At 41.2% G+C, this 25,842-nt stretch overlaps 1 protein-coding gene across 1 annotated transcript in view; it reads right to left on the reverse strand.

Annotated features, from left to right (window-relative positions):
• atp11b (ATPase phospholipid transporting 11B) overlaps positions 1–25,842 on the reverse strand; it is a 168,099-nt gene that overhangs the window by 88,291 nt on the left and 53,966 nt on the right. Inside the window, exons 10-15 of the mRNA XM_068042349.1 lie at positions 21,307–21,388; positions 17,693–17,828; positions 14,300–14,497; positions 10,019–10,174; positions 8,472–8,644; positions 4,550–4,618 (exon numbers count right to left, since the gene is read on the reverse strand). Of these exons, the coding sequence (XP_067898450.1) occupies positions 4,550–4,618; positions 8,472–8,644; positions 10,019–10,174; positions 14,300–14,497; positions 17,693–17,828; positions 21,307–21,388 (814 nt within the window). The remainder of the gene's footprint in view (positions 1–4,549; positions 4,619–8,471; positions 8,645–10,018; positions 10,175–14,299; positions 14,498–17,692; positions 17,829–21,306; positions 21,389–25,842) is intronic.

The following is a 25,842-nucleotide window of genomic DNA, read 5'->3' on the forward strand; positions in this document are numbered from 1 at the left end:
GGCCATTCAGCCCCTCAAGCCTGCCCCGCCATTCAATAAGATCATGGCTGATCTGCCCCAGGCCTCAACTCCTCTTTTGGGCCTGCTCCGCATAACCCTCGACTCCAACATTTCAAAAATCTATCTACCTCCTCCTTAAATACATTTAGTGACCTAGCCTCCACAACTCTTGAGGTAGAGAATTCCAGAGATTCACCACTCAGAGAAGAAATTCCTTCGCATCTCAGTTTTAAATGCGACCCCTTATTCTGTAACTATGTCCCCTAGTTCGAAATTCCCCCACCAGTGGAAACATATTCTCAAGTTCTACCCTGTCACGCCCCCTTAGAATTTTAGATGTTTCAATAAGATCATCTCTCATTCTTCTAAACTCCAATGAATAAAGGCCTAACCTGTTTAGCTGTTCTTGATAAGAGAACCCCTTCATCCCAGGAATCAGCCTAGTGAACCTTTTCTGAACTGCCTCCAATGCTAGTATATCCTTCCTTAAATACAGGGACCAAAACTGTACGCAGTACTCCAGGTATGGCCTCACCAACAGTTGTAACAAGACTTCCCTATTTTTAAACTCTAACCCCCCAGCAATGAAGGCCAAAATTACATTTGCCTTCCTAATTACTTGCTGCACCTGCATGCTAACTTTGTGCTTCATGTACAAGAACACCCAAATCCCTCTGTACTGCAGTATTTTGTAGTCTTTCTCCATTTAAATAATCTGCCTTTTTATTCTTCCTACCAAAGTGGATGACCTCACACTTTCACACATTGAATTACATCTGCCAAGTTTTTACCCACTCAACCTATCTATATCCCTTTGCAGATTCTGTGTCATCACATGTCTTCCCACTTATTTTTGTATCAGCAGCAAATTTGGGCATACTACACTCTGTCCCTTCCTGCAAGTCATTAATATAGATAGTAAATAGTTGAGGCTCCAGGACCGATCCTTGTGGCACCCCACTAGTTACGGCTTTCCAACCTGAAAAAGACACATCAATCCTGACGGTCTGCCTTCTGTGTGTTGGCCAATCCTCAATCCATGCCAACACATTACCCCCAATAGCCTGAGCTCCTATTTTATGTAATAATCTTTTATGTGGCACCTTATCGAAAGCCTTCCGAAAATCCAAATACACTACATCTACCGGTTTCCCTTTATCCACTTTGCTTGTTATATCCTCAAAGAACTCTAACAAATTTGTCAAACATGATTTCCCTTTCATAAAACCATGTTGACTCTGTTTGATTGCATTATATTTTTCTAAACGTCCTGCTATTTCTTCCTTAATAATGGACTCTAGCATTTTCCCAATGACAGGTGTTAATCTAACTGGTCTATAGTTCCCTGCTTTCTGTCTCCCTCCTTTCTTGAATAGGAGCGTCACATTAGCGGTTTTCCAATCTGCTGGTACCCTACCGGAATCCAGTGATTTTTGGTATATTACGACCAATGCCTCCACTATCTCTGCAGCCACTTCTTTTAAAGCCCTTGGAAGCAGGCCATCAGGTCCTGTCTGCCTTTAGTCCCATCAGTTTGTCCAGCATCTTTTCGCTCATGATAGAGAGATTGTTCCAAGTTCCTCCCTCCCATTTACACCTTGCTTATCTATTATTGTTGCGATGTTTATAGTGTCCTCCACTGTGAAGACCGATGCAAAATATTGGTTTAAATTATCTGCTATTTCCCTGTTCCTTGTTATTAATTCCCCAATCTCATCCTCTAAGGGTTCAACACTTGCTTTAGCTATTCTCTTCCTTATTATATACCTGTAGAAGCTCTTACTGTTTGTTTTTATATTTCTTGCCAATTTACTCTTAATCAATTTTCTCCCTCTATTAGTTTTTTAGTCATCCGCTGCTGGTTCCTAAAAAATTCCCAATCTTCAGGCCTACCACTAGCTTCTGCCACTTTGTATGCCTTTGTTTTTGATTTGAGACTCTCCTTAACTTCCTTTGTTATCCATGGGTGGTTCATCGTTCTCATAGAGTCCTCCCTTCTGACCCAAATAAATGTTTGCAGAGTGTTATGAAATATCTGCTTAAAAGTCTGCCACTGTTCATCGACCTTTATTTCCCTTTAGTCTATTTTCCCAGCCCGCGTTATACAACTATCTTCATACATCCATATTCGCCCTTGTTTAAGTTGAGGACACTGGTTTGAGACCCAAGTTGATGCAGACGTCAGGCAAGCCCACCCACCGGCCAACTGAGGCACACATTATTTTGCCACATGAACATTAAAACTTTAAATTGTGGCTGGGAAGAAAAGAGGCCATAACACAAGGAATTGCCAAGCCCCTGACTGGAAAGACATTTGCATGCGAGCAGTGTTGGAACAAGGGACACAGTCCTTGCTTCCCCAATACACAGAAGGGGTGGTCAGACCAGTTTAGTCACATGACTAGCTGGCTGTTGGTTTTTTGAATTTGAACTGGACACAGAATTTTATATTCAGAATGCTGTTTGCTCTTGGACTGAGAACACCTCCCTCCTGTCTGCTCTCATCTCACCAGCTTCGGAAACCACTGAAGACACATGAGCCCCAAGAGAGAAAAGTCTCCTGCAGTGAATGAGGTTTAAGAATACTGGGCGCCAACGAAAAGCAAGACTATCTACAATAAAAGACTCTACGGAGAGCTGGAAACACAAACAGTAACAAGAAACCCCCTTCAGAGACTGCCTCAAACCCCTCTATTTTTCTTCTGCTCCTTTCTGTCCCTATTTGCATGTGGGTATCCCATGCACGCTAGCGTGGGCGGATCGTATATCCGTAAGCATAAACTCTAATTCGGTTAAAGTTTTAATAGATTTCACTTTTCTTCTTTTAACCTAAGAAAACCTGGTGTGCTCATTTCTTTGCCTTATAATTGGAAAGAGGTGAACAAGGATGCACCAAGGGGGGAGCTCAAAACACAGTATTTAAAAATTAAACACTGTTACAATAAGTCCAGGTGAAGACAGTAAAAGACCCCTAGACACCTTTCTCACCTGGTCGTAACATGATTTACTGCATTTTTCTAATGGACTATATAACTTGGCACTGAAGCTGCAGCAGGAACATGGAAAGCAACATAAACTGTACCTTAGGTCACAGAGTACATATGAGCAACTTCATGGGTGTTGATCTCATAATTATGACCAATACTCAGGCTGGTTTCCACTAAGTGCAGCATTGATGCAAAGTGAAACAGCTTAGCACCAGCACTACAGTTGCAGTGTAAATGCGTGCTTAAATACATCAAACAGTAATGGTGGGTAGGTGAAAATGAAATGAAAATTTAATCTTTAATACACAGTCCAGAAAAGCAAAAAGTTCCCAAGTTTGATTCCCATCTACGGTGAGAATGCCAAGTTCATCCAGAACAGTGGTCAGGATTTAACCCTGGTCGGAAGGGAGCCAGCCACCGACTAAAAAGTCAGTGGCAAACCCGCTTCCGCCTGGCCTGGGTAACCGACCCGTATTCTGCAGGTCCCCAGCCTTTAATTGTTCTGAGGCAGGACTTCCACCCGCTTGAGGCAGTAAGTCCTGCCTAATAGAGCTGCCAGCCAAAAGAGCAGGCTGGCAGCTCTGTCCCAGCAGCGCCACCGGGAGTGGAGGCCACTGCTGGGACTGCAGCCCAGCCTACAAATGATGATGATGTCGGGGAGCCCCGGACCCAAGGTATGTTTTTGTTGCCTTGCTGGAGTGGTCGGTTGGGCCCCGGCGAGGCAAAGGTGGTCAATTGGGGGGACAGGGGTAGTGTTGGTGGTGGCTAGGACAATGGGGGCGCCCTTCCATTGGGCACAGGGTGCCTGATCAGGAGGTCCTCCTCTCCCCCCACTGTCAGAAAGCCGCCTGCTTTCGTGAGGCAGCTTTTCTCGGGTCCAGGACGCCCGAGTGCCACGCATAAAATCCCCGTGGAGGCGGACAAAGGCCCGTAGGTGGCCGTTAACTGGTCACTAAAGGGCCTTGATTGGCCTGGGGCGGGCGGGCCGTTTTTCACCGCCGCTGCTCTGCGTAAAGTGGCAGTGGAAGTGGGAGCAGGTCGGCAAGTGCACCTCGAACCTCCCGCTCCATTTATCGCCACCCCGCCCCCATCCCGCTCTTTGGGAGGGTGGGGGGGGGGGGGGCGGAAAGTAAAATTCAGCCCAGCATTGCAATTGGTCTCAGGACTCTTTAGTTGAGGTGGGTAAAATAAGCAGAGGTCCCGTTTCTATTTGTCATCCAGTAACCCTTGTGGGAAAGTCCATCTTTATGTGGATGTTGGATGGGCACAGATTGGGGAACAACTGTTATCTCCCAACACTCTCCTGACACTCACAATCCAGGCTGACACATGAAGAACAAGACAGCAGAGAGCAGGTGACACCAGTGGAACCGTACCTTAAAACATGGTTGCATATTCAGGAAACAAGGAGAAAAATCAATAAGAAAGATAAGATCTCATCTCCAGGTTTGCATGTAGTTTATAATATTTTAAATGCCTGAATTTAAATTTTGTAAGTCATGTAATCATTCCTCCTCACAATTCGATAAAACATATCAAGGCTGTGTACAAAGTTTTGTTACCTTTCCTCCTTTCCAAACGTGTTAAGTAATATATTTCTCTCATTGGATCCTGCAAATGTAACTCCAATCCTACATGAAAGAAATAAAATCTTAAATGCATTGTTCAAAACAGACAGCATTATGACAGAAGTTAACAAATGGGTGTGAAAAACCCCACTATAGACTCATTTTAATAGGAAAGAACATGTCAGATTCATTGCTCAGCCGAAGGCTCAATATTCTAAACATCTGGTGCACCAGATTCAACATTGGTTCACAGGAAAGTCTATGTTTGCCCATGGAAACTGTTAATGAATTAAATAAAAAGTATTTAAAAATCTCTTAGATCATAAAAGGTGATGATATACAAGCTGAATTCCACACATAGTGGTAGTATTGTACATCACATTGCCATGGCAAAATGGTTTGAACTTTCACATTTAAGAAACGTAACTCTCCCAATTGGTTGAGTGCATCACTGCTTGTAGTATTGAACACAGATACCAAGAAGGTCCCAGATTTGATACCCATCTGTGTTGTATCAATTCAGCTCAACCAGAATGATTGTACAGATACTACAAATTCACCACAATAAACCTGAGCTCAATGGTGAATAAATTAGCATTTAATACACAGGATTAGTATGCAATAATCCCCACTGGAAAGCACAAGTGTCTTTCACTGGGTGAAGGCAGAATTGGGCTCCGCAATGATGCCCCATTTTCAAATATTCTCCGACTCTTACTAGATATATGAAGAATGATCAGGGCGGCACAGTGGCGCAGTGGTTAGCACTGCAGCCTCACAGCTCCAGGGACCCGGGTTCGAATCTGGGTACTGCCTGTGTGGAGTTTGCAAGTTCTCCCTGTGTCTGCGTGGGTTTTCTCCGGGTGCTCCGGTTTCCTCCCACAAGCCAAAAGACTTGCAGGTTGATAGGTAAATTGGCCATTATAAATTGTCACTAGTATAGGTAGGTGGTAGGGAAATATAGGAACAGGTGGGGATGTTTGGTAGGAATATGGGATTAGTGTAGGATTAGTATAAATGGGTGGTTGATGGTCGGCACAGACTCGGTGGGCCGAAGGGCCTGTTTCAGTGCTGTATCTCTAATCTAATCTAATCGTGTGTATCAGGCAACATAGAACTAACAGCACCTGTTCAATAATATTCTTGAATGAGTCACTGCTGTCAAGTAAAGAATAGGTGCAATGGTAGGCAAAAAAAAACTCCATATGTGGATGTTGGGAGGAAATTTGATTTGGCTGAAATATCTCCCAAGGAAAAGTAGAATAAGTAGGCATCTGGAGTAACAGGAAACTGGCAGTGCCCATGCCACTGTACTGTAGCCTGTATTACCACTTTTGACAAGATGGAAAACATTGGGACAAAAAATGATAGCTTCATTCAGTAATGTACTTCAGAATGGAGGATGGCTTTAAAATAACTTTTGCATTTCATTATTTAATCAACCAACCGGCACTTGTATAGCACCTTTAACATAATATGTCTCAAGTCACTTTCTAGGAGTGTTCCAGAACAAAATTTGACACTTAGCCACATAACTAGATATTAGGCCAGACGACCAAAAGCTTGGTCAAAGCAGTGTCTTAAGGTAGGAAAGAGGCACAGAGATTTAGGGAGGGAATTCCAAAGCTTAAGGCCCAGCCAGCTGAAAGCACGGCCACCAATGGTGGAGCAATTAAAATCTGGACTGCTTAAGAGGCCAAAATAGGCGGAGTGCAGAGATCTAGGGGGAGTTGTAAGGCTGAAGGAGATTACAGAGGTAGGAAAGCAAGAGGCCACAGAGGGATTTGAGAATTTTAACATCACGGCGTTGCTTGACTAGGAGCCAAAGTGAGCACAGGGCAGATGGATGAGTAGAACTAGGCGCAAGTTAGGACGCAGCCACTGAGTTTTGAATGACAAGTTTGTGGAAGCCAGAATGAGAGAAACAATGCGGCCATGAGCGCATTGGAATAATCAAGTCTAGAGGTAGAAGAGACATGGATGAGGGTTTCACCAGCACGAGTGAAGGCGGGGCCAAATCAGGCGACGTTATGGAGGTGGAAAACAGGTGGTCTTAGTGATGGCACAGATATGTAGTCAGAAGCTTATCTTAGGATTAAAGGTTGTGAACAATCTGGTTCAGCCTCAGTCAGTTGCCAGGGACAGAGATAGAGTCCGTGGTTAGGGAACTGAATTTGTGATGGTGACCAAAGACAATTGCTTCGGTCATCCCGATATTTAATTGGAGAAAAAAACATTTCTACTCAATTACTGAATCGCGGACAAGCAATCTGACATTTTAGAGACCATGGTTATAATTAGTGATTATAGTAAGATCGAATTCAGCTGAAAGAATTACTTTCTTCATATTTAAGCTGCCAAGCTGCTTTTATTTGTTTTTGCCATTTGCAGTTCGTATTTTGCCAAAGCTCTGGTACTATCAAGTTTGCTTTATTTGCAGTGTCGGGTGGATTTCACAGTTTGTGTAGCAAAAGGGCACATTACTTTCAATTCTGGCTGCCAAATATTTTCTATGAAGAAAATAAAGGTATACTCATCAACGACAAGCCAATCATAGTATTAGCCGATACATGCAGGTTGCGCAGTCATTCTGCCGACAACTAGAAAACAATACAGCAGGTGCCTTGCCAGTGAAAGCCAACTACATTGTTGCTTCACTATCAAGGGGGCGATGGGTGGAGAAATAAACCTAAGGCGATTGCTCTTCTGGAAGCAGTGGCATACCATTTATATTATCGTCAGGGCTATAGTCAGTTGGGCATAAAACAGATTCTCCTTAATCTTTTAGATGGAAGATGTGCACAAAAGCAGAAAGTGGCATGAATCTAAATGTGTGATATTTTGTGCAAGTTAACATGAATGCAAAGTCAATAAACACTTCACTTCTGCCTTCATTTTTAAAAACAGACCAACACCACTGTGCAAAATGAAAAGATGGAAAAAAATAAGAGGGGTGGGGCAAGGGGGGAGAAAGCAAGGAGCGAGGGGGAGGGGGGGGGGGGGCGGTTGCACTTGTACTTAAATTGTGCCTTTCATGACCCACAGGACGTCACAAAGCGTTTACAGCCAATGAAGTCCTGCATTGAAATGCCAGCTAAGACTATATGCTCAAATGTTTAGAGTGGAGCTTGAACCCAAAACCTTCTAACTCAGGAGTCAACGCGACCACTGAGCATATAGACATATTTGGCAACATTTCTCCTCTTCTCAGAAACCAGTCTTTACTAATTCCAGAAAGCTTACTCAAGCGGTGACAGTCAAAAACACAGGGCTAAGTGGAAGATTACTACAGCTTAAAACTAATGATTTCACTCCATGAGAGCATACTGCAATACGTGCAATGAACCCTTGGTGTATATTAACATATTTCTCTGAACGCACTTTATGCATGAAATTACAGCATTGCTATGGAAATGTACAATAATCTATTGTAACTGACATAACGAGAGCCCCTCAAACACAACTTTATTGGCATCAGATCCACAAGATAAATAAGTATATGAAACTTAATATGTGATCATTTGTTAGAGTTACACCATGGATGTGATATGCACTGGCAAATGCAAAGGTTGCTTGGCGAGGCAACTGATTTACAGAATGCCAACTAACCTCTGGCTGTCAATTCACCATGGAGGACATTAGGTACTGCATTTTCATTTGTCCTCGTTTACTGACCCACCATGGAGTAAAGGGTCGAAATAACTAGAAATGAGGATCTCCACCTCCTGTTATGGAGGAGGATAGCCCAGCATAATCATTGAAATGAAAGTGATTGCTTCCTTATACAAACGTTCCCATGATTCCCATGAGTTGCTCAGAATAATTTCAGAATTCAGATTTAACTAAAATAGGTCTAAATCAAAAGATTACATACATCTACTGAATGTATCAGTTTATTGTAGGAAAAAGTCCTTACTTTCTGGCAGCTTCTACCAAAGCCTTCTCATCTGGCGAGGCAGCATAGTATTGCACATTGGACGGATCAGCAATGACATGCCTCAAATTTCGTTTCTGGGTCTCTTCCCGGTCACTAATATGCACTGTGTGACAGAGAGATATTGCCTTCAAGAACATCTTCTCCTCATTAGTCTGGGAATTGAAGCATGGAAAAGTCAGAACACTAATACTCATTCAGGCAAATATTGCCTTTTGGAAAATAAGGGGCAGATCATTTAAATATTGACATTCTTGAGCACCTTTGATTAGGAACAGATATCAATCAGGACACCTGTTCCTGATTAGCATCCAGCAACACATGCAAGTCTGTAACGGTCACCTCAGTGATGACATCAGGTTCAGGATTAACTGAATATCCTCCCAACAGTTATTGTCTAGGTTAATGCAGGAAGAATGGGCATTTGGGTGAAACACTGGAGGATGTCCTGTCACAACTGTACCCCAGCAAGTTGTCAACGTCCATTTTGAAAAGGAATAAAAAGGTCCATATCTTTCATGATACTTATCTGTTTTTCAGTGAAGGTACAACTCTTGTCCTTAATTTAGTTAGTGTTCTCAACAATTTTCAATATACATAAAAAAGCAGAAACCTACAGGAATGCTGCTAGTACATCAGCTGCTTGATAAAGGCAATAGTATTGAAAACATCCATTATAATCCACATGTGGGTCTGTGTCTGTCCTTGTGTATTGGTTTTAAACCCGTGGGAGATGATGAGGGCTGGGGTAGGATACAGTCCTTTCCCTTCTGAGATAAAGGTTCAAATCCAGTGCAACTCAGTAGAGTGACAGTCTGTTCGCTATGTAATGAGTGAAATAAACCTCAACCCAATTCCTTGCAGGTAATGACCTACAACATAAATACGATAATGACACAAATAGGCAAATTCACAGACAGGGCATAAGAACACTTGATTTGAGAAATGTTAAACTTGACAGTACTTGTAGTACACAACAGGAAATGTTAAGTTTGAGGTGATATTCACATTTGTTAGGCAGAGAAAAAAAATATTTTGCTTTATATCGGTCCTATGGCCTGCCTGACCTATGACAACTTTATACCGATACTACATGCGAAAATAAAACAAGTATCCATTCACTACCATCGACATTGTTCACATTGATGAGCTCAAAAATATAACTAAAAAAGAAAAATGTAACTATCCCTAATCCATGTACAATAATATTCTGAGCCAGAAAACAATGAAAAACCTGACACCTCAGCCTGTTAAACTACTTGGATGAGCAGCGACCTGCTGGGGACAGGCATATTGACCAAGACATTTGAGTAGTTCTTTTCCAATCAGAAGTCACATGGTGGATCGCCAGGTTGTATTTTTAAACAAAAATGAAACAGTAATTGTCTCCCAGACATCCAAGAAACATTTTTAACCTTTTTTACCTCTGAATATTTAAATGTTCTTTGCTCTTTCCATCCAGCATATCGCTTAACTTAAGAATTAAAATCATGTTATATTTGCTTTCCCATATTTTGATAGGAACTTACAAAAGGTGGGACATTTGCTTCAAAATTTCCAGTCACTCCTTCAGGGACCAAACCGCCGTTAATGTATTCGTATTTAACGCCATTAATGGAGCATTCCCTGAACTTCATTTCATTTTCAGTCAGCGTTCCAGTTTTGTCTGTAAACACGTACTCCACCTAATTGTAAAAAAAAGTACAGAAATCACATTTGTTGTGACACTTGTACCTTTTATTTAAAACACACAGCTCCCTGATCACTCAGAGAGTAAACGCACCACTTACTGTGGTACTCAGCTAGAGACCAGGAAGGTCCCATTTTTCATCACTGGTGTCTCCAGAGTTGTCCAATCCCAACCTAGCAACAACTGGCTTCAGCTACCCTGGACTCGGAAGGGGAGAGCGCCAGAAAATGATTGCAAAAACATAAAAAAATGATTCAAATAAATTATACTGCAAAATTACTGTCTTTCAACTGTAACTAAATAATACAAATTCAAAAATCCAAACCATTTAATTTTGCATGGAGAACAAAAGATCACTGGCATGCTGCATTAGCCAAACTCTAACTTGACACGGTCCACACTCCCCAAAAATTCTACTACACAAATACTTGCAATATAAATGCATATTAAGCATCCTATTATAAACTTGATTATTTGTCTCAGAGGCAAGACTGCTATCAACTGGACTAAGCAGCCACTTCACATTTATTTATTTTATTTATTTAGAGATACAGCACTGAAACAGGCCCTTCGGCCCACCGAGTCTGTGCCGACCATCAACCACCCATTTATACTAATCCTACATGAACACCATATTCCCTACCACATCCCCACCATTCTCCTACCGCCTACCTATATTAGGGGCAATTTACAATGGCCAATTTACCTATCAACCTGCAAGTCTTTGGCTGTGGGAGGAAACCGGAGCACCTGGCAGAAACCCACGTTGTCACAGGGAGAACTTGCAAACTCCACAGAGGTAGTACCCAGAACTGAACCTGGGTCGCTGGAGCTGTGAGGCTGCAGTGCTAACCAATGCGCCACTGTGGTGCCCGAAATGACAAAGAAATTCAAGTGACATCACTACCATGGACCGAGCAGATGGATATGTGTCAGTCAAGTGTTAGTTTTATTAAATTACTAATTTTTCACTGTTGAAATTAATTTGATGGTATTTCCAGTGTGTTTTAGATCGACAGCTATAATTTCCAGTGCCTTTAGTTAACTTTTCACTATTTCAGTAACGCAGTCTTTCAGTGGTCAGTTTCTTAGAATTTTATTGATCAGTGTCATAGACATCAGTTTTAGATTTTCAGAGTAAGTCTCAAGTGTTTTGGAGCTTGAAAAGCAGCAAGAGTCAAGGAGTCACTGCACTGCATCCAAGAGTCAGAGTTACCCTGAACGTACATTCCAGGATGTGGTCATCCCACAACCACAGAAGTTGCAGAAGATGAGGGACAGGGCGACCACCAGACAGAGTAGGAAAAAGGCACAGGTAATGCAGGAGCCCTCCAAGACAATGGCACTTGCTAAATGGCTGTAAGGTTTTGAATATCGGGGAGGGTGACTACTTCTTAGAAGGATGCACTAAGCATCAAATTCTCAGCACCACAGGAGATTTGACTACACACAGGAGAAACAGTAAAAGAGAGGGATGTTATAATTATAATATAAAGAGATTTATATGATAATTATATAAAGAGATTAAAAAGATTAGCATTAACAAAAGTTGATAAGTCACCTGATCCAGATGGAATGAATTCTAGGTTGCTAAAAGAAGTAAAAGGTAGAAATAGCAGAGGCATTGGTCACAATATTTCAAATCTCATTGGATCGAGGGGTTGTGCCAGAGGACTGGAGGGTTACTAATGTTGCACCACTATTCAAGAAAGGGGAGAGGGATAAACCAGGAAACTACAGGCTAGTCATCCTGACATTGGTAGTGGGGCGTTATTAAAACCATTACTTGGGCCAAAATAAACTTTTATTCGGAAAGGCATGGGACAATCAAGGAGAGCCAGCATAGATTTGTTAAAGATAAATCATGTCTGACTAACTTGACAGAATTTTTTGAAGGTTATCAAGCAGTGCAGTAGATGCGTATATGGACATTTGGAAGGCATTTGACAAACTGCCACATAAGAGGCTTATTAAGAAGATGGAGGCCTATGCAATTAAGGGGAAAGTGGCAGTACAGATACGAATTTGGCTCAGTGACAAAAAGCAAAGGGTGATGGCGGATGGACATTGTTCAGCTTGGATCTGGCTTGTAGTGGTTCTGATAAAAGGTCACAGACTTAATACATTTACTTTGTTTCTCTCTCCACAGATGCTGCCAGACATGCTGAGTATTTCCAGCATTTTTCTGTTTTTATATTACTGCAGTGGCATTTCCTAAGTGTTGATTTGGGTTCACTACTCTGCAATTTTTTTTTATGAACGACCTAAACTCAGATGTGGGCAGATGATACAAAACTTGGAAAATAGTAGATGATGAGGATAGTTATAGGCTTCAGGATGGCAGACAGGATGGTGAAATGGGCAGAAGCATGACAGATGGAGTACAATGCAGAGAAGTGTGTAATGATGGACTTTGGAAGGATGAATATGGAAAGACAGTGTACTATAAAAGGCACAATTTTGTAAAGTATAGATGAGTACAGACCCCTTGGTGTCCATACATGCAAATTCTTAAAAGATGGCACGACAAGTTGATAAGTTAATTAAAAAGGCATATGGGTTACTTGGGTTTATAAATAGAGGAATAGAATATAACAAAGATCAGGCTAGAACTTTATAAATCACGGGGTAGGCTTTAGTGGACTATTCTGGACACCACCCTTCATAGTCACAGAGTCATACAGCACAGAAACAGGCCCTTTGGCCCATCGAGTCTGCGCCGGCCATCAAGCACCCAACTATTCTAATCCCATTTTCCAGCACTTGGCCCGTAGCCTTGTATGCTATGGCGTTTCAAGTGCTCATCTAAATAATGTTGCGATGGCTCCTGCCTCTACCATCTCTTCAACCTCTTCAGGCAGTGCATTCCAGATTCCAACCACCCCCTGGGTGAAATTTTTTTTCCTCAAATCCCCTCTAAACCTCCTGCCCCTTACCTTAAATCTATGCCCCCTTGTTATTAATCCCTCCGTTAAGGGAAAAAGTTTCTTCCTAGCTAATCTATCAATGCCCCTCATAATTCTGTATACCTCAATCATGTCCCCCTTCAGCCTTCTCTGCTCTAAGGAAAACAACCCTAGCCTAGCCATAGCTGAAATGCTCCAGCCCAGCAACATCCTGGTGAATCTCCTCTGCACCCTCTCTAGTGCAATCACATCCTTCCCATAGTGTGGTGCCCAGAACTGTACACAGTACTCCAGCTGTGGCCTAACTAGCGTTTTATACAGCTCCATCATAACCTCCCTGCTCTTATATTCTGTGCCTTGGCTAATAAAGGCAAGCATCCCAAATGCCTTCCTAACCACCTTACCAACCTGTGCTGCTGCCTTCAGCGACCTATGGACTAGTACACCAAGGTCCCTCTGACCCGCTGTACTTCCTAGGGTCCTACCATCCATTGTATATTCCCTTGCCTCGTTAGTCCTCCCAAAATACATCACCTCACACTTCTCAGGATTAAATTCCATTTGCCACTGCTCCGCCCATCTTACCAGCCCATCTATATCGTCCTGTAATCTAAGGCTTTCCTCCTCACTATTTACTCAGTAAAGATGAAAAGGCATTAGAAAAGGTACAGAGGATGCTACCAGGGATGAGGGACTTCAGTTATGAGGAGAGGTTGGAAAAGTTAGGTCTGTTCTCCTTGGAACAAAGAAGGTTAAGAGATGACCTAATAGCAGATTTCAAGATGAGAGGTTTGGATAGAGTAAGGAAGGAAAAAATATTCCCTCTGGTGAGTGGGTCAACAACTAGAGGTCACAGATTCAAAATCATTGAGGGGAGTTGAAGAGAAATGTTTTCACTGTTGTCAGGATCCAGAATGTTCTACCTGAAAAACGTGGGGTGGAAGCTGATTCCATAAATAATGTTAAAAAAGGGAGCGAACAGGCACTTGAGGATGAAAACAACTTGCATGGTCACAGACAATAAGCAGGGATGCGGGATGAAGCACGAATGCTCTTTCAAAGAGCCAGCATAGGCATTCAGGCCGAATGGCCTCCTTCTGCATTTTAAGTTTCTATGATTATAATGATTACTTCCGTTGAGAAGTGCCAAATGGGTCCTCTCAGATTCATCAGGCTTAATGCTGAAAGATGGTTTACCAACAATTAATTCTCACCTGCCCAAGCTCCTCATTAAGATCTGATGTGTTAACCTGTGCACGCTGACCTGACGCTTCATGGTACAAGTCAAGATCCCACACAATGAAAAAAGATCCCAAGAACTTCTGCATCTCAACGGTAACATAGAGTGAAATTGGAATGATGAAATTGTACAGCACCAGGAAAGCCAAGAAATCAGATATACCGGTCAGAATCTACGAACAAAACAAGTAGTACGCCATTAAATAAAACACCAATATGACAGCTATATGAACAGGATACATTTTGAAAACATACATATTGCTGGCTTCATACATTCTTCATTGCAATTTTTTTTCAATTCTGTGAAATACATTTACAAGTCAAAAGGTTGATCACCAAGCTAAAAGAAAATCGTCAGCTCCCCAAGTTCTTCAAAACATTACAAATATTGAATTTATCCTATATTTTGCCTCTCAAATCTAGGTGCTGACAGCATGTTAAATATCAAAAGCTTCGCATGAACCAATACCTGAAGGTAGCGTACAATTGGGGAGTTGGGGACTGGCGGCGAGGAGGTGATCCCACCCAAGGAAAGTTGCTTTCTCCTGTCTGGAAACTCAATCCTATGAAAGCTAGTCAGGCACAACTAAAATTTATTTTAGTTAATCACAAATCCAGATGAGTCCAGCAACATTAGAAACTACCGGACTTATTACTGAGTGCTCCTGCAAGTGAAGCTGGTGTTAGATGCCCAGTTGTTTCAACTTCCTTTCAGAAGGAGTCACATTTTCCAACTACTGGAGGATTATTGTACGCTTGCAATTGGAAGACAGATGGTTAGCTGCTGTGGAAGCCTAATTTTTTCTGATGTTCGAGGATCTTTAGGAAAGGCCATCTGGACAAAAGATTATGGAACTAGTGTGCAGCAAGTACAGCTGACACTGGCTAACATTCAGATGAAATCTTTTCAACACCCAGTCAGCTAAATACCACAGGTAGTCTTATGTTAACAAAGTGGTCCTTTCACACAGCCAAAGTATGCCCTGGCTATAATCCTGCTGCCCAAGACCATCCCTTCGAATTCTAACACTTGGAGATCACAATGGAGGTCCTGATTTTCCACCATGCTGAGTAGGACAGAAAACAGATAGGAACATAGAACCAGAAGTAGGCTGTTCAGCCCCTAAAATCCATTCTGCCAATTGATCATGGTTAATCTGTATCTTAAATTAATTTATTTGTTTTGGTTCTGTCACCCTTAATACCCTTGCGTAACATAAACCCATCAATACAAAAACAGAACACTGTGGATATTGGAAATCTGAAATTAACAGAAAATGCTAGAAATACTGAGCAGGTCTGGCAGCATCTATAGACAGAGAAACAGTGTTAATGTTTCAGGTCTGTGAACTTTCAGCAGAACTGGAACAATTCAGAAATGCACTAAGTTTTGAGCAAGTGGAAAGGCAGGGGTTGGGGAGGGGGGAGTACGAAAGGGCAGGTCTGTGATCGGGTGGAGGGCAGGACAGATTAAATGACCAAAAAAAAGTGTGCAAAGCCAAAGGCAGTGGTAATGGGACAAGTAAAGAAACAAAAAAGATGTGTCGAGAGGAGGTGTGAATGGCAAGATCATGAATATCTGCCTTCTGAAAGCAAAGGAAAAGAAGAAAAAAAAACTAGCAAAGAGAAAGGAAACAAAATTGAGGCAGAGGCTACCATCCAAAATTGTTGCACTCAATACGGAGTCCAGAAGGAAGTTAAATGTCCAGTCGAAAGAGGAAGGGCTGTTCCTCGAAGTTGCTCGATAAACCTATCAATCTCAGTTTTTAAACTTTCCACTGACTTGGCTTCAACTGTTTTTTGGGGGCCTCGCTCTAATTTTAAGGTTATACCCCCTTGTTCTGGACTCCCCCACCAGAGGAAATAGTTTCTCTCCATCTACCCTACCAAATTCTTTAATCATCTTAAACACCTCAACTGAATCACCCTTAATTTTCTGTACTCAAGAGAATACAAGCCTAGTCTAAGAAATTTGTACTCATAATATAACCCTTCTAACACCAGTATCATTCTGATAATCTGTGCTGCATCCCCTCAAAGGCCAATATATCCTTCCTGAGGTGGTACCCAGAACTGAACATTGTATTCTAGATGGGGTCTAACCAGAGTTTTACATAATTGTAACATAACTTCTACTCCTTTGTAATTCAGCCTCCACAAGCTTCATTCCATTAGTCTTCTAAATTATTTTTGACCCTGTTCACTAGCTTTTAGTCATTTCTGTACATGGACCCCTAAAATCAGTCTGCTTCTCCAGAGTTCCCAGCTTATCATTTATAAAATATTCTGATCTATATCCAAGTCCAACCAGATGTCTTCACACTTCCCCACAGTGAAATCCATCTGTTACATTGAGCCCACTCATTTAATCTATCAATGTCCTTCTGTAACTTTCTGCTATTCCCTACACTGTTTACTGCGGTACCTAACTCTGTCATCAAACTTGGATATATGGGTCTTTATTCTTTTATATAAATATTACATTATAATTGTAGTGAGGCCTCAATAAAGATCCCTGAGGTCACCAGCGGTCACATCCTGCCAATTTGACTACATACACATTATGCCTACTCTCCATTTCCTCCCTCCCAATCCCATATGATATTTTCGGATGTACAATACGAGGGAGTTATTTGGCATACAGGCTAGTCCAGTCAGCCAAAAGTAGACAAGTACTTAAGCAGTGGACTAAGTTTTTACTGTAAGTCGACCCTCAAATTGATAAACACAAGTTGCAGCTTAAACTTCACTGCACAATTACTAAATCTGGGCATGTCAGGCAGTAACTAAGAACACACAGGATCCAAAAACAAAGACAAGAATTTGCACAAATCCCATGAAAGAAGAAAATACCCAGTTGCATTTTGTACCTATGAAAGCTTCTTGTAATTTTTTTAAATCTGGAATTGAAAGCTAATCTCAGTAATGGTGCCATGAAACCATCATCAATTGTCGTAAAAACCCATTTGGTTCACTAATGTCCTTTAGGGAAGGAAATCTACCATCCTTACCTGGTCTGGCCTACATGTGATACTAGACCCACAGCAACATGGTTGATTCTTAACTGCCCTCTGAAATGGCCTAACATGCCACTTAGTTGTCTAGGGCAATTAGGGATGGGCAACAAATGCTGGCCTTGCCGGTGACACCCACATCCCATGAAATAAAAAAAATCCTCAGTTGTAAATAATAAAGTAAAATTTTTCACTTTAAAAATGGGAACCATCTCAAAAAGGGTTATATTCAATGCAAATATGCATATAGTACAATTAAGCATTTAATATTGAAAATAACATTTGTAACTATTTATGTATATTCAGACAAAGTTTAGGAGACACTAAATAAAGTTATAATCTGTCCATACTCACTTTGCTGCTATTTTTCTCCTGTACAGTTCTTTCATTGTATGAAGGCTCATACCGCCAAGCATATTTCAAAATGGTACTAATAATTGCTTCAATCACAAGAATTCCCAGGAATACTATCAGAAATGTGTTCATAGACCTAGACAGAATGGAAAAAATTATATTTTACAACATTTGCTTGCTGAGATTATCATTTCAGAATTGTGCATGCATACTATTAAAATTGTACACTAATAACATCTATGATTAAAAACTTTATATCTGTACTTAGCTCCTCTCTAAACAAAAGCATAAGAAATAGGAGTAGGAATGTTTAAATCATTCAGTAAGATCATGGCTGATCATCAATATCAATTCCACTTACCCACTCTACGTCCATTCCACTTGGACTGCCCATCATTTTGCTTTTGACACACATTACTTGTCTACTTTTTTCAATTATAATTTCCTATGCCACACTTATAATGGAAAATGTATCAGTAAACATGTCACGCATAATTTGGCCACGAGTTGTGCAACCAAGCCACTAAGTTCCCAAAAATGCTTCAATATTTCTCCTCCCCATCTAACATTTCTTTCCTTAGTAAGTGAAATTTTTAATGTCCAAAATAAGTGTTTAACAAAAATATTTTGAAGATTTAAAAATTACAATCTTCGCAATAATGTGATTAAACATATCCACTAAAATGTCTTGTGCCTTTTAATACCTTCATTAAAGTTTTACTTGTCGGCTGAAGAGTCTTCAGTAAGCATGATATTGCTGTTGTTTCTACCCAGAACAGTGATGCAGAGTGTGAAATCTGGATTATTTAATCTGAGTATGTGCAGTGTACTTAATAACCCAAGATGCAACACTTTGGTAGAGTCAACAACACTGAAGAATTTTTTCCTTCAGCTTCAGTTGAAAGCTAGGGGACAATTTTCAAAAGCTTTTCATAAAATGGCAGCTCAGTGCAGGAATCTTCTGATGACACTCAATTGTTCTGCGTTCAATAAACTTTAGAAAACAGAGCGACCCGGGTTCAGTTCTGGGTACTGCCTGTGCGGAGTTTGCAAGTTCTCCCTGTGACCACGTGGGTTTCCGCCGGGTGCTCCAGTTTCCTCCCACAGCCAAAGACTTGCAGGTTGATAGGTAAATTGGCCATTGTAAATTGCCCCTAGTGTAGGTAGGTGGTAGGAGAATGGTGGGGATGTGGTAGGGAATATGGGATTAATATAGGATTAGTATAAATGGGTGGTTGTTGGTCGGCACAGACTCGGTGGGCCGAAGGGCCTGTTTCAGTGCTGTATCTCAAAATATAAAATAGACTGACTGTGACCATGGTAAGTGGGAAAGGGGAGGGAGTGAAAGGGCAGAGGGGGAGTTAGAGTGTTTTTTTTGCATATAATGCTATTTCAACTTTCAAAAACTAACTTTAACTTTGTCCCTATCCGATTCTTACACCTGTGCTTTTGACTGTTATAAAAGATAAATGTAAAAAGATTACCTGTAAAAAAAAAAAAATTTTAATTCCCAAGACCTACATGTGTCAGAGAGAGCGAGTGTGCAGGTGGGAGCGAGAGCAAGGGGGTGTGAGCAAGAGCAGGCAAGACAGCACATGTGTGCTTTTTAAAAAATATATATAAAATTGAATTTTGCAAACAAACAAATCTGCTCAGGGAAATCAGCTGAGGGCCAACTGACCTCTGATCTCTCTCCATCTGAAGGGAGTGGAAATCAAGGAGTGGATAGAGGGTTAAAGGTGAGGTGAGGGACAGCAGAGGTAGGAGGATTAAGCGGTGGGGAGATGAGCTCATGTCTGAGGATATCTACAAAGCCTTTAAGAGGCTCTACTCTCAAGTTGTTCTTTAAGAGTGGTAATGTTGAATTTCAGACTCAACACCTGCTTTCAAACTCTGGTTAATATTTGGTTAAAACTGCAGAGACCTATTGGACTATCCTTTGCAGAACAAAGCTCTGATTAGATGGTAGGAATATTTCAGAAAAGGTCTCCATTAGAATGGTCCTGTCCCAAGCTCTCTCAAAATTAGAGAAGTTTTAAACGAACTGTTCCCAGAAGAAGCCATACTTAATATTGTTTGGTAAGGTTTACCCAGGCTAGTTGACAAAGATTTGAATTCAAGTTAATAAGTAAATTTAAAACTGATCTCAGAAAACCTGTCCTTATCAAAATTTGAGCAATTTACTGGGTGAAGTTTAAAGAAATTGTAATGTTTTCTTATCCTTATGCTTTGGGGTTGGGGGGCGGGGGGGAAATGATGGCGTAATGGTAATGACAGTAGACTAGTAATCCAGAGGCCCAGGCTAATGCCCTGGGAACATGGGTACAAATCCCAACAAGACAGCTGGTGGAATTTAAATTCAATTAATAAATGCAATAAAATAAAAATCTGGAATTGAAAGCTAATCTCAGTTTCATGGCACCATTACTATTGATCATCGTAAAAACCCATCTGGTTCTCTAATGTCCTATAGAGAAGGAAATTTGCTGTCACCCGGTCTGGCTGACATGCGACTCCAGACCCACAGCAACGTGGTTGACTCTTAAATGCCCTCTGAAATGAAATGGCCCAGCAAGCCTCTCAGTTCAAGGGCAATTAGGGATGGGCAATAAATGCTGGTCTGCCAGCAACGTCTACATCCCACAGAACCATAGAAAAGTTACGGCACACAAAGACGACTTTCAGCCCATCGCGTTTGTACCAACTGAAAAAACTAGCTGCCTAATCTAATCCCATCTCCCAACAGCTGGTCTGTAGCCTTGCAGGTTACAGCACTTCAGGTGCGTGTTCAGGTACCTTTTAAATGAGTTGACAGTTTCTGCCTCCACCACCGATCCAGGCAATTAATTCCAGACACCCACCACCCTCTGGGTGAAAAATTTCTTCATATCCCCTCTAATTCTTCCACCAATCACCTTAAATCTGTGCCCCCCTGGTAACTGACCTGTCCATGAGGGGAAACAGATCCTTCATGTCTACTCTATCTAGGCCCCTCATAATTTTGTACACCTCAATTAAATCAACCCTCAGCCTCCTCTGTTCTAAGGAAACCAACTCTAGCCTATCCAATCTTTCCTCACAGCTGCAATTTTCAAGCCCTGGCAACATTCTTGTAAATCTCTTCTGTACTCTCTCCAGAGCAATTATATCCTTCCTGTAATGTGACCAGAACTGTACGCAATACTCCAGCTGTGGCCTAACCAGTGTTTTATAAAATTCCAGCATTACATCCCTCCTTTTGTATTCTATACCTCGGCCAATAAGGGAAAGCATTCCATGTGCCTTCTTCACCACTGACCTGCTACCTTCAGGGACCTGTGGACATGCACTCCAAGGTCTCTCTACCCCTCTAAATATCCTCCCGTTTATTGTGTATTCCCTTGCTTGGCTTGCCTTCCCCAAATGCATTACCTCTCACTTCTCAAGAAACAAGCTCTTGTTAAGGGAGTTTAAAATGTGATTAGTTGATAGATAGGTTGAGTTGGAATACTAGAGTAACAAGCTAGAAGGGCTGCTTGGCAATTTTGTTTCCATCCTTAAACTTTATTATTTTCCTCATTTCAAGAAAAATACTCAGTTTTTCTCCTCTAGAAATTCCAGTGAAAATAACTTACTTTTCTACAGAGGAACGTTTCTGTGATTTGCTCTTGTAATTCAAAGCAATCTTCGCATCCATTCCTGTGTAAACAGCCACACCTGGAAATCAGATGCGATAATTTACATTATAAAAAGCTCAGTCAGCTGACTCAAAATGGCATAGTTCAGCAAAAATATGAAATGGTTTCCAGTTCCTGCCTCAAGGACATATGGTATCAAGTTTATTTAATCTAACACCTGCATTCGACATTCACATAATTCAAATTTACAAGGAAAAAAACAGATAGCAGATTGAAGCAGATTAACATTAAAGAGAAGTAAAAGACTTTGAACAAATTGTTTACAACAAGTTTTAGAGTAGAATCATCTCTTCTGGTAGAGAAGGTTACCATAAACTGAGATCATAAATATAAGTTATTTCTGTTGTTACCCAAGATACCTGTTGCTTGAGAAAAATTAATTTCCATGTACAAATAGTAATTACTGTTATCCTACATGAATGAATCATTTAGGGTCCGAACCCCACTAAATAATGTGTGCCAGTGGGCTATTTTGGTCAGATGAGTTTCCTTCTCCAATTGACATTAAAGGCAGGTGATAAGCAAAGATTAATTTGATCATTAACTGAGCCAGAAAAGTGCTCTTGGTCAAGCAGTATTTCTAAGAAAGATGTCATGTTTACGAGAAGTACGACAATGAAAAATTACAGACTAAAACTAAAGAGTTATAAAAACTGACTTTAGCTTTTTTTTTAAAAATGGACACTACTGCCAAAGATGGCCGCATGTGTATTCAAACATGCTCCATTTAGAACAAGGAACACCTTCAAAGTTAAGATATATCAATTGCATCCATCCTGAATTGAAAAGGTTCTTCTGAAACAAAGAAGGTCTGAAGTAGCCACATCCTGGGCCATTGTCAGTCACCACAGGGATGAAAATACCTGTCTCCCAGCAGATGCAAGATGTAACAAATTTTTATCTTAAAAAGGCAGCCTGAGAAAGAGAAGGAGAGAGAAAAGGAGAGAGAGAGGAGAGAAGGAGGAGGAGGAGAGAGAGAAGAGAGAGAAGGAGGAGGAGAAGGAGAGAGAGGAGAGAGAGGAGAAAAAGGAGAGAAGGAGGAGAAAAGGAAAAAGAAAAAGAGAGAGAGAGAGAGAGAGAGAGAGAGAGAGAGAGAGAGAAAAAAAGAGAGAGAAAAAGAGAGAAAAAGAGAGAGAGAGAGAGAGAAAAAAAAAAGAGAGAGAGAGACCCAGAAAGGAGCCTCACCAAAAAGCTTGTATCCAGTTAAGGGGCTGGAGAAAATACAGCAGGCCAGAAGGGAAGAGCCTTGTTGTAGAATTCTACATTGTTACTTACGCAGCAATGAATCAGGAGTGATTCAGTTTTCAACTGACCTTTCAACCAAAAGAGAAACCTACAAACACCTCAGGCCTGCAACCGAGAACTTGACTTCCGAGAGGATTCAATAGGTTTGCCATGACCTGCAAAACCCTAACTCCCCTGAAAACCGCTTAACCCTTTTCCTTTCTATCTAGTGTGTGTATGCTTGTGGATGCAGTTGTGCCAATTTTAGGATAAGGCGTATTGATCAATAAATAATTGATTTTCTGTTTTGAAACCTACAAGAAAACCTGTCGCCGTCTATTTGACATAGAAAACACTAAAGGGTTAAACCCTAATAACAAAAAGCACTTGCTGCGATCAGGTGGGAGTTGAACAGTGGGAACAGCCCAAATCCCTCACCACATGGCCGTAACAAAGACAAATCATTGAAAACCATGAGGCTTTCATCATAGTTCCAGCACCAATAGATGAAGCTTTTCCATTCAGCATTATAAAGGTTGAGGCTTTTCTGAATGCAAAGATTGTTACCAATTAGGAGTCTGAGCAGACCATTTTGCTAAGCTGCATGCCCCTGTAAAGCACCCTGGGGCATTTTATTTTGTTAAAGGTGCTATATAAATACAAAGTTGCTGTTGTCATCAACTGAAGGCACTAAGTTACTGTGCTATATCTGGCACTCCAGTTGAGTCAATTCTTTGTTTGCATGGATTCTAATACTGAGAAACATGGCCATAAGTAAGGGGTTAACAACAGCCAGTTGTCTCCACTTGGATTTTGAGAGTGGTCCTTGAAAAAAGAGGTACTGGGCGCATGCATACCATTTTCCATTTCAGGAGATTGGCACGATGTTGAGGACTACCTTAGGCAAAACCTTGGTAACCACTTGTTTCGGAAGGTAGTCACGAGCCGTCCTTCTGAAAATTCTAATTCTTCAAAATGGGATGAACAAATTTGGGATTAAGACTGTATACCCAACAGCTGAACCTCATCAAATGTTAAAGTAAGCATAGCTATATAGTTTACCGCCAGAGGTAGAGAGATCCATATGATTTCACTCATGTCAGTGACTCATTTGCAAGACCCTGATACACTGTCGGTGAGAATGTTCTCTGTGTGCTTGTTTGCAGACCTAATTATTGTGTAGTATTTGAGAGAGTATCAATTACTACAGCAAAAGATAGCAAGAAGACTGCAGTTACAAATCAGGCAATGTATACCTCAAGGTCACTAGGCTAGACGACTAAGTTTCTTCTGGTTGATTTTTTGGAACAAGATGATGCTAATGATTTTGCCAGAAGACAAATGAAAAAGGTTCCAAAAGCTTTACGTATCCCAAATAGTCAGTCTTAGCAGTAGGGCAGTGTCCTAGGCCCAACCATCCTCAGCTGCTTCAATGACCTTCCCAACATCATAAGAACAGAAGTAGGGATGTTCGCCGATGACTGCATAGTCTTCAGTTCCATTTGCAGCTCCTCAGATAATTAAGCAGTCTGTGCCCATATGCAGGAAGACGTGGACAACATTCAGGCTTGGGCTGATAAATGTTAAGCAACGTTCGTACTACACAAGTGTCAAGCAATGACATAAGAACATAAATAGGAGTAGAGGTAGACCATAAAGCCCATCGAGCCTGCTCCACCATTTAATATCATGGTCGATCTTTTACCTAAACTCCACTTTCCTGCCCGCTTTCCATATCCTTAGAATCCAAGACACCAAAAATTTGTTTAACTCAGCCTTAAATATATTCAATGATGGCACATCCACAACCCTCTGGGGTAGAGAATTCCAAAAATTCACAACCCTTTTCTCATCAGTCCTAAATGATTAGCCCCTTATCCTGATGCTGTGCCCCATTGTTCCAGATTACCTGCCAAGGAAAGCTATGCTTCAGCATCTACCTTGTCAAGCCCTTTCATAATCTTGAACGTTTCAACGTGAGCACTTCTCATTCTTCTAAACTCGAGAATAGCGATCCAATTTACTCAGCCTACCATAGGACAACCCTCTCATCCCAGGGACCAATCCAGTGAACCTTCACTGTACTGCCACCAATGCAGTATATCCTTTCTTAAATATGGAGACCAAAACTGCACACAGTATTCCAGGCATGGTCTCACTAATGCCCTGTACAACTGTAGCAAGACTTCTTTATTCAAGTATACTGCAGCGAGTAAATCACCTCCTGGCTCCTCAAAGCTTTTCCACCATCTACAAGGCATAATTCAGGAGTGTGATGGAGTACTTTCTACTTGCCTGGATGAATGTAGCTTCAACAGCATATTCAGGACAAAGCAGCCCATTTTAATTGGCACCCCATACGCAAGTTCAAACATTCACTCCCTCCACCACCAGCACACTATGGCTGCAGTGTGTTATCATGGAAGTGTTTTTTTTTAATGCTTAAAAAAAACTAAAAGGGGTCTTTGTGTCTTTAAAACGGAGAGCAGTTTTTATATTCTCTGGGAACAGTGTGTGCGAGCTGCAAGCCTGTTTGCTAAGCAACAGCGAGACAGAAGTCACATGCCATATTGTATCAGTTTGTGTGTAAAGACTGGCTAGAACCGGTTTGAGCTGGCAGACCAGCGAAGCGCCCTCTCCTTGAAGGAAGGATTTATCTCTCTCTCAGCAGAAAATCTACAGTGGCCTACAGACTGTGTTTCGCTTAAAAGGGGAAAAAGACCCCTGGAAAGGAATCTTTGCATTGTTGGAGGTAGCAAATTCCATTTTACTCCAGTCTCTGCCTCAGGAGTGACTTTTAGTTGTCTTTTGTGTTTCTGGGAGTTCTGGAAACTCAATAAAGGTTCTAATGATAGACTGCTAATTAAAAAAATCTAATTAAACCTGTCGTTACATTCCTTGTTGAAAGATTTATGTGACTCTTAACTGCAGCTGAAGTGCCTTGAACGCGTATCCATTACAGACTGTTCATCAACTCGCCTGGAGACTTCGAGTGGCATCTGAGTATTCAACTCTCGGACGCCTCACTGATGCGGAAAAGTAACCAATCAGGACTTACAACTCAGTTGTTTTATTATTCCTAAGAAACAGCTCTAATTTAAAACATCATTTTTTTTTTTAAACGGTTAACCGTTGGTTTTTGAATGTATGTGTGCGCGCATGAGGGTTAGGAGGAATAAGAAGTTATGAAGTCTTTTCAGACATAGATTTATCTCAGTATTGTTTAAGATTTAGTTTATTAATAAATAG

This window comes from Heterodontus francisci, chromosome 11 (genome assembly GCF_036365525.1).
Source record: "Heterodontus francisci isolate sHetFra1 chromosome 11, sHetFra1.hap1, whole genome shotgun sequence".
In the NCBI taxonomy this organism is placed as follows: Eukaryota; Metazoa; Chordata; class Chondrichthyes; order Heterodontiformes; family Heterodontidae; genus Heterodontus; species Heterodontus francisci.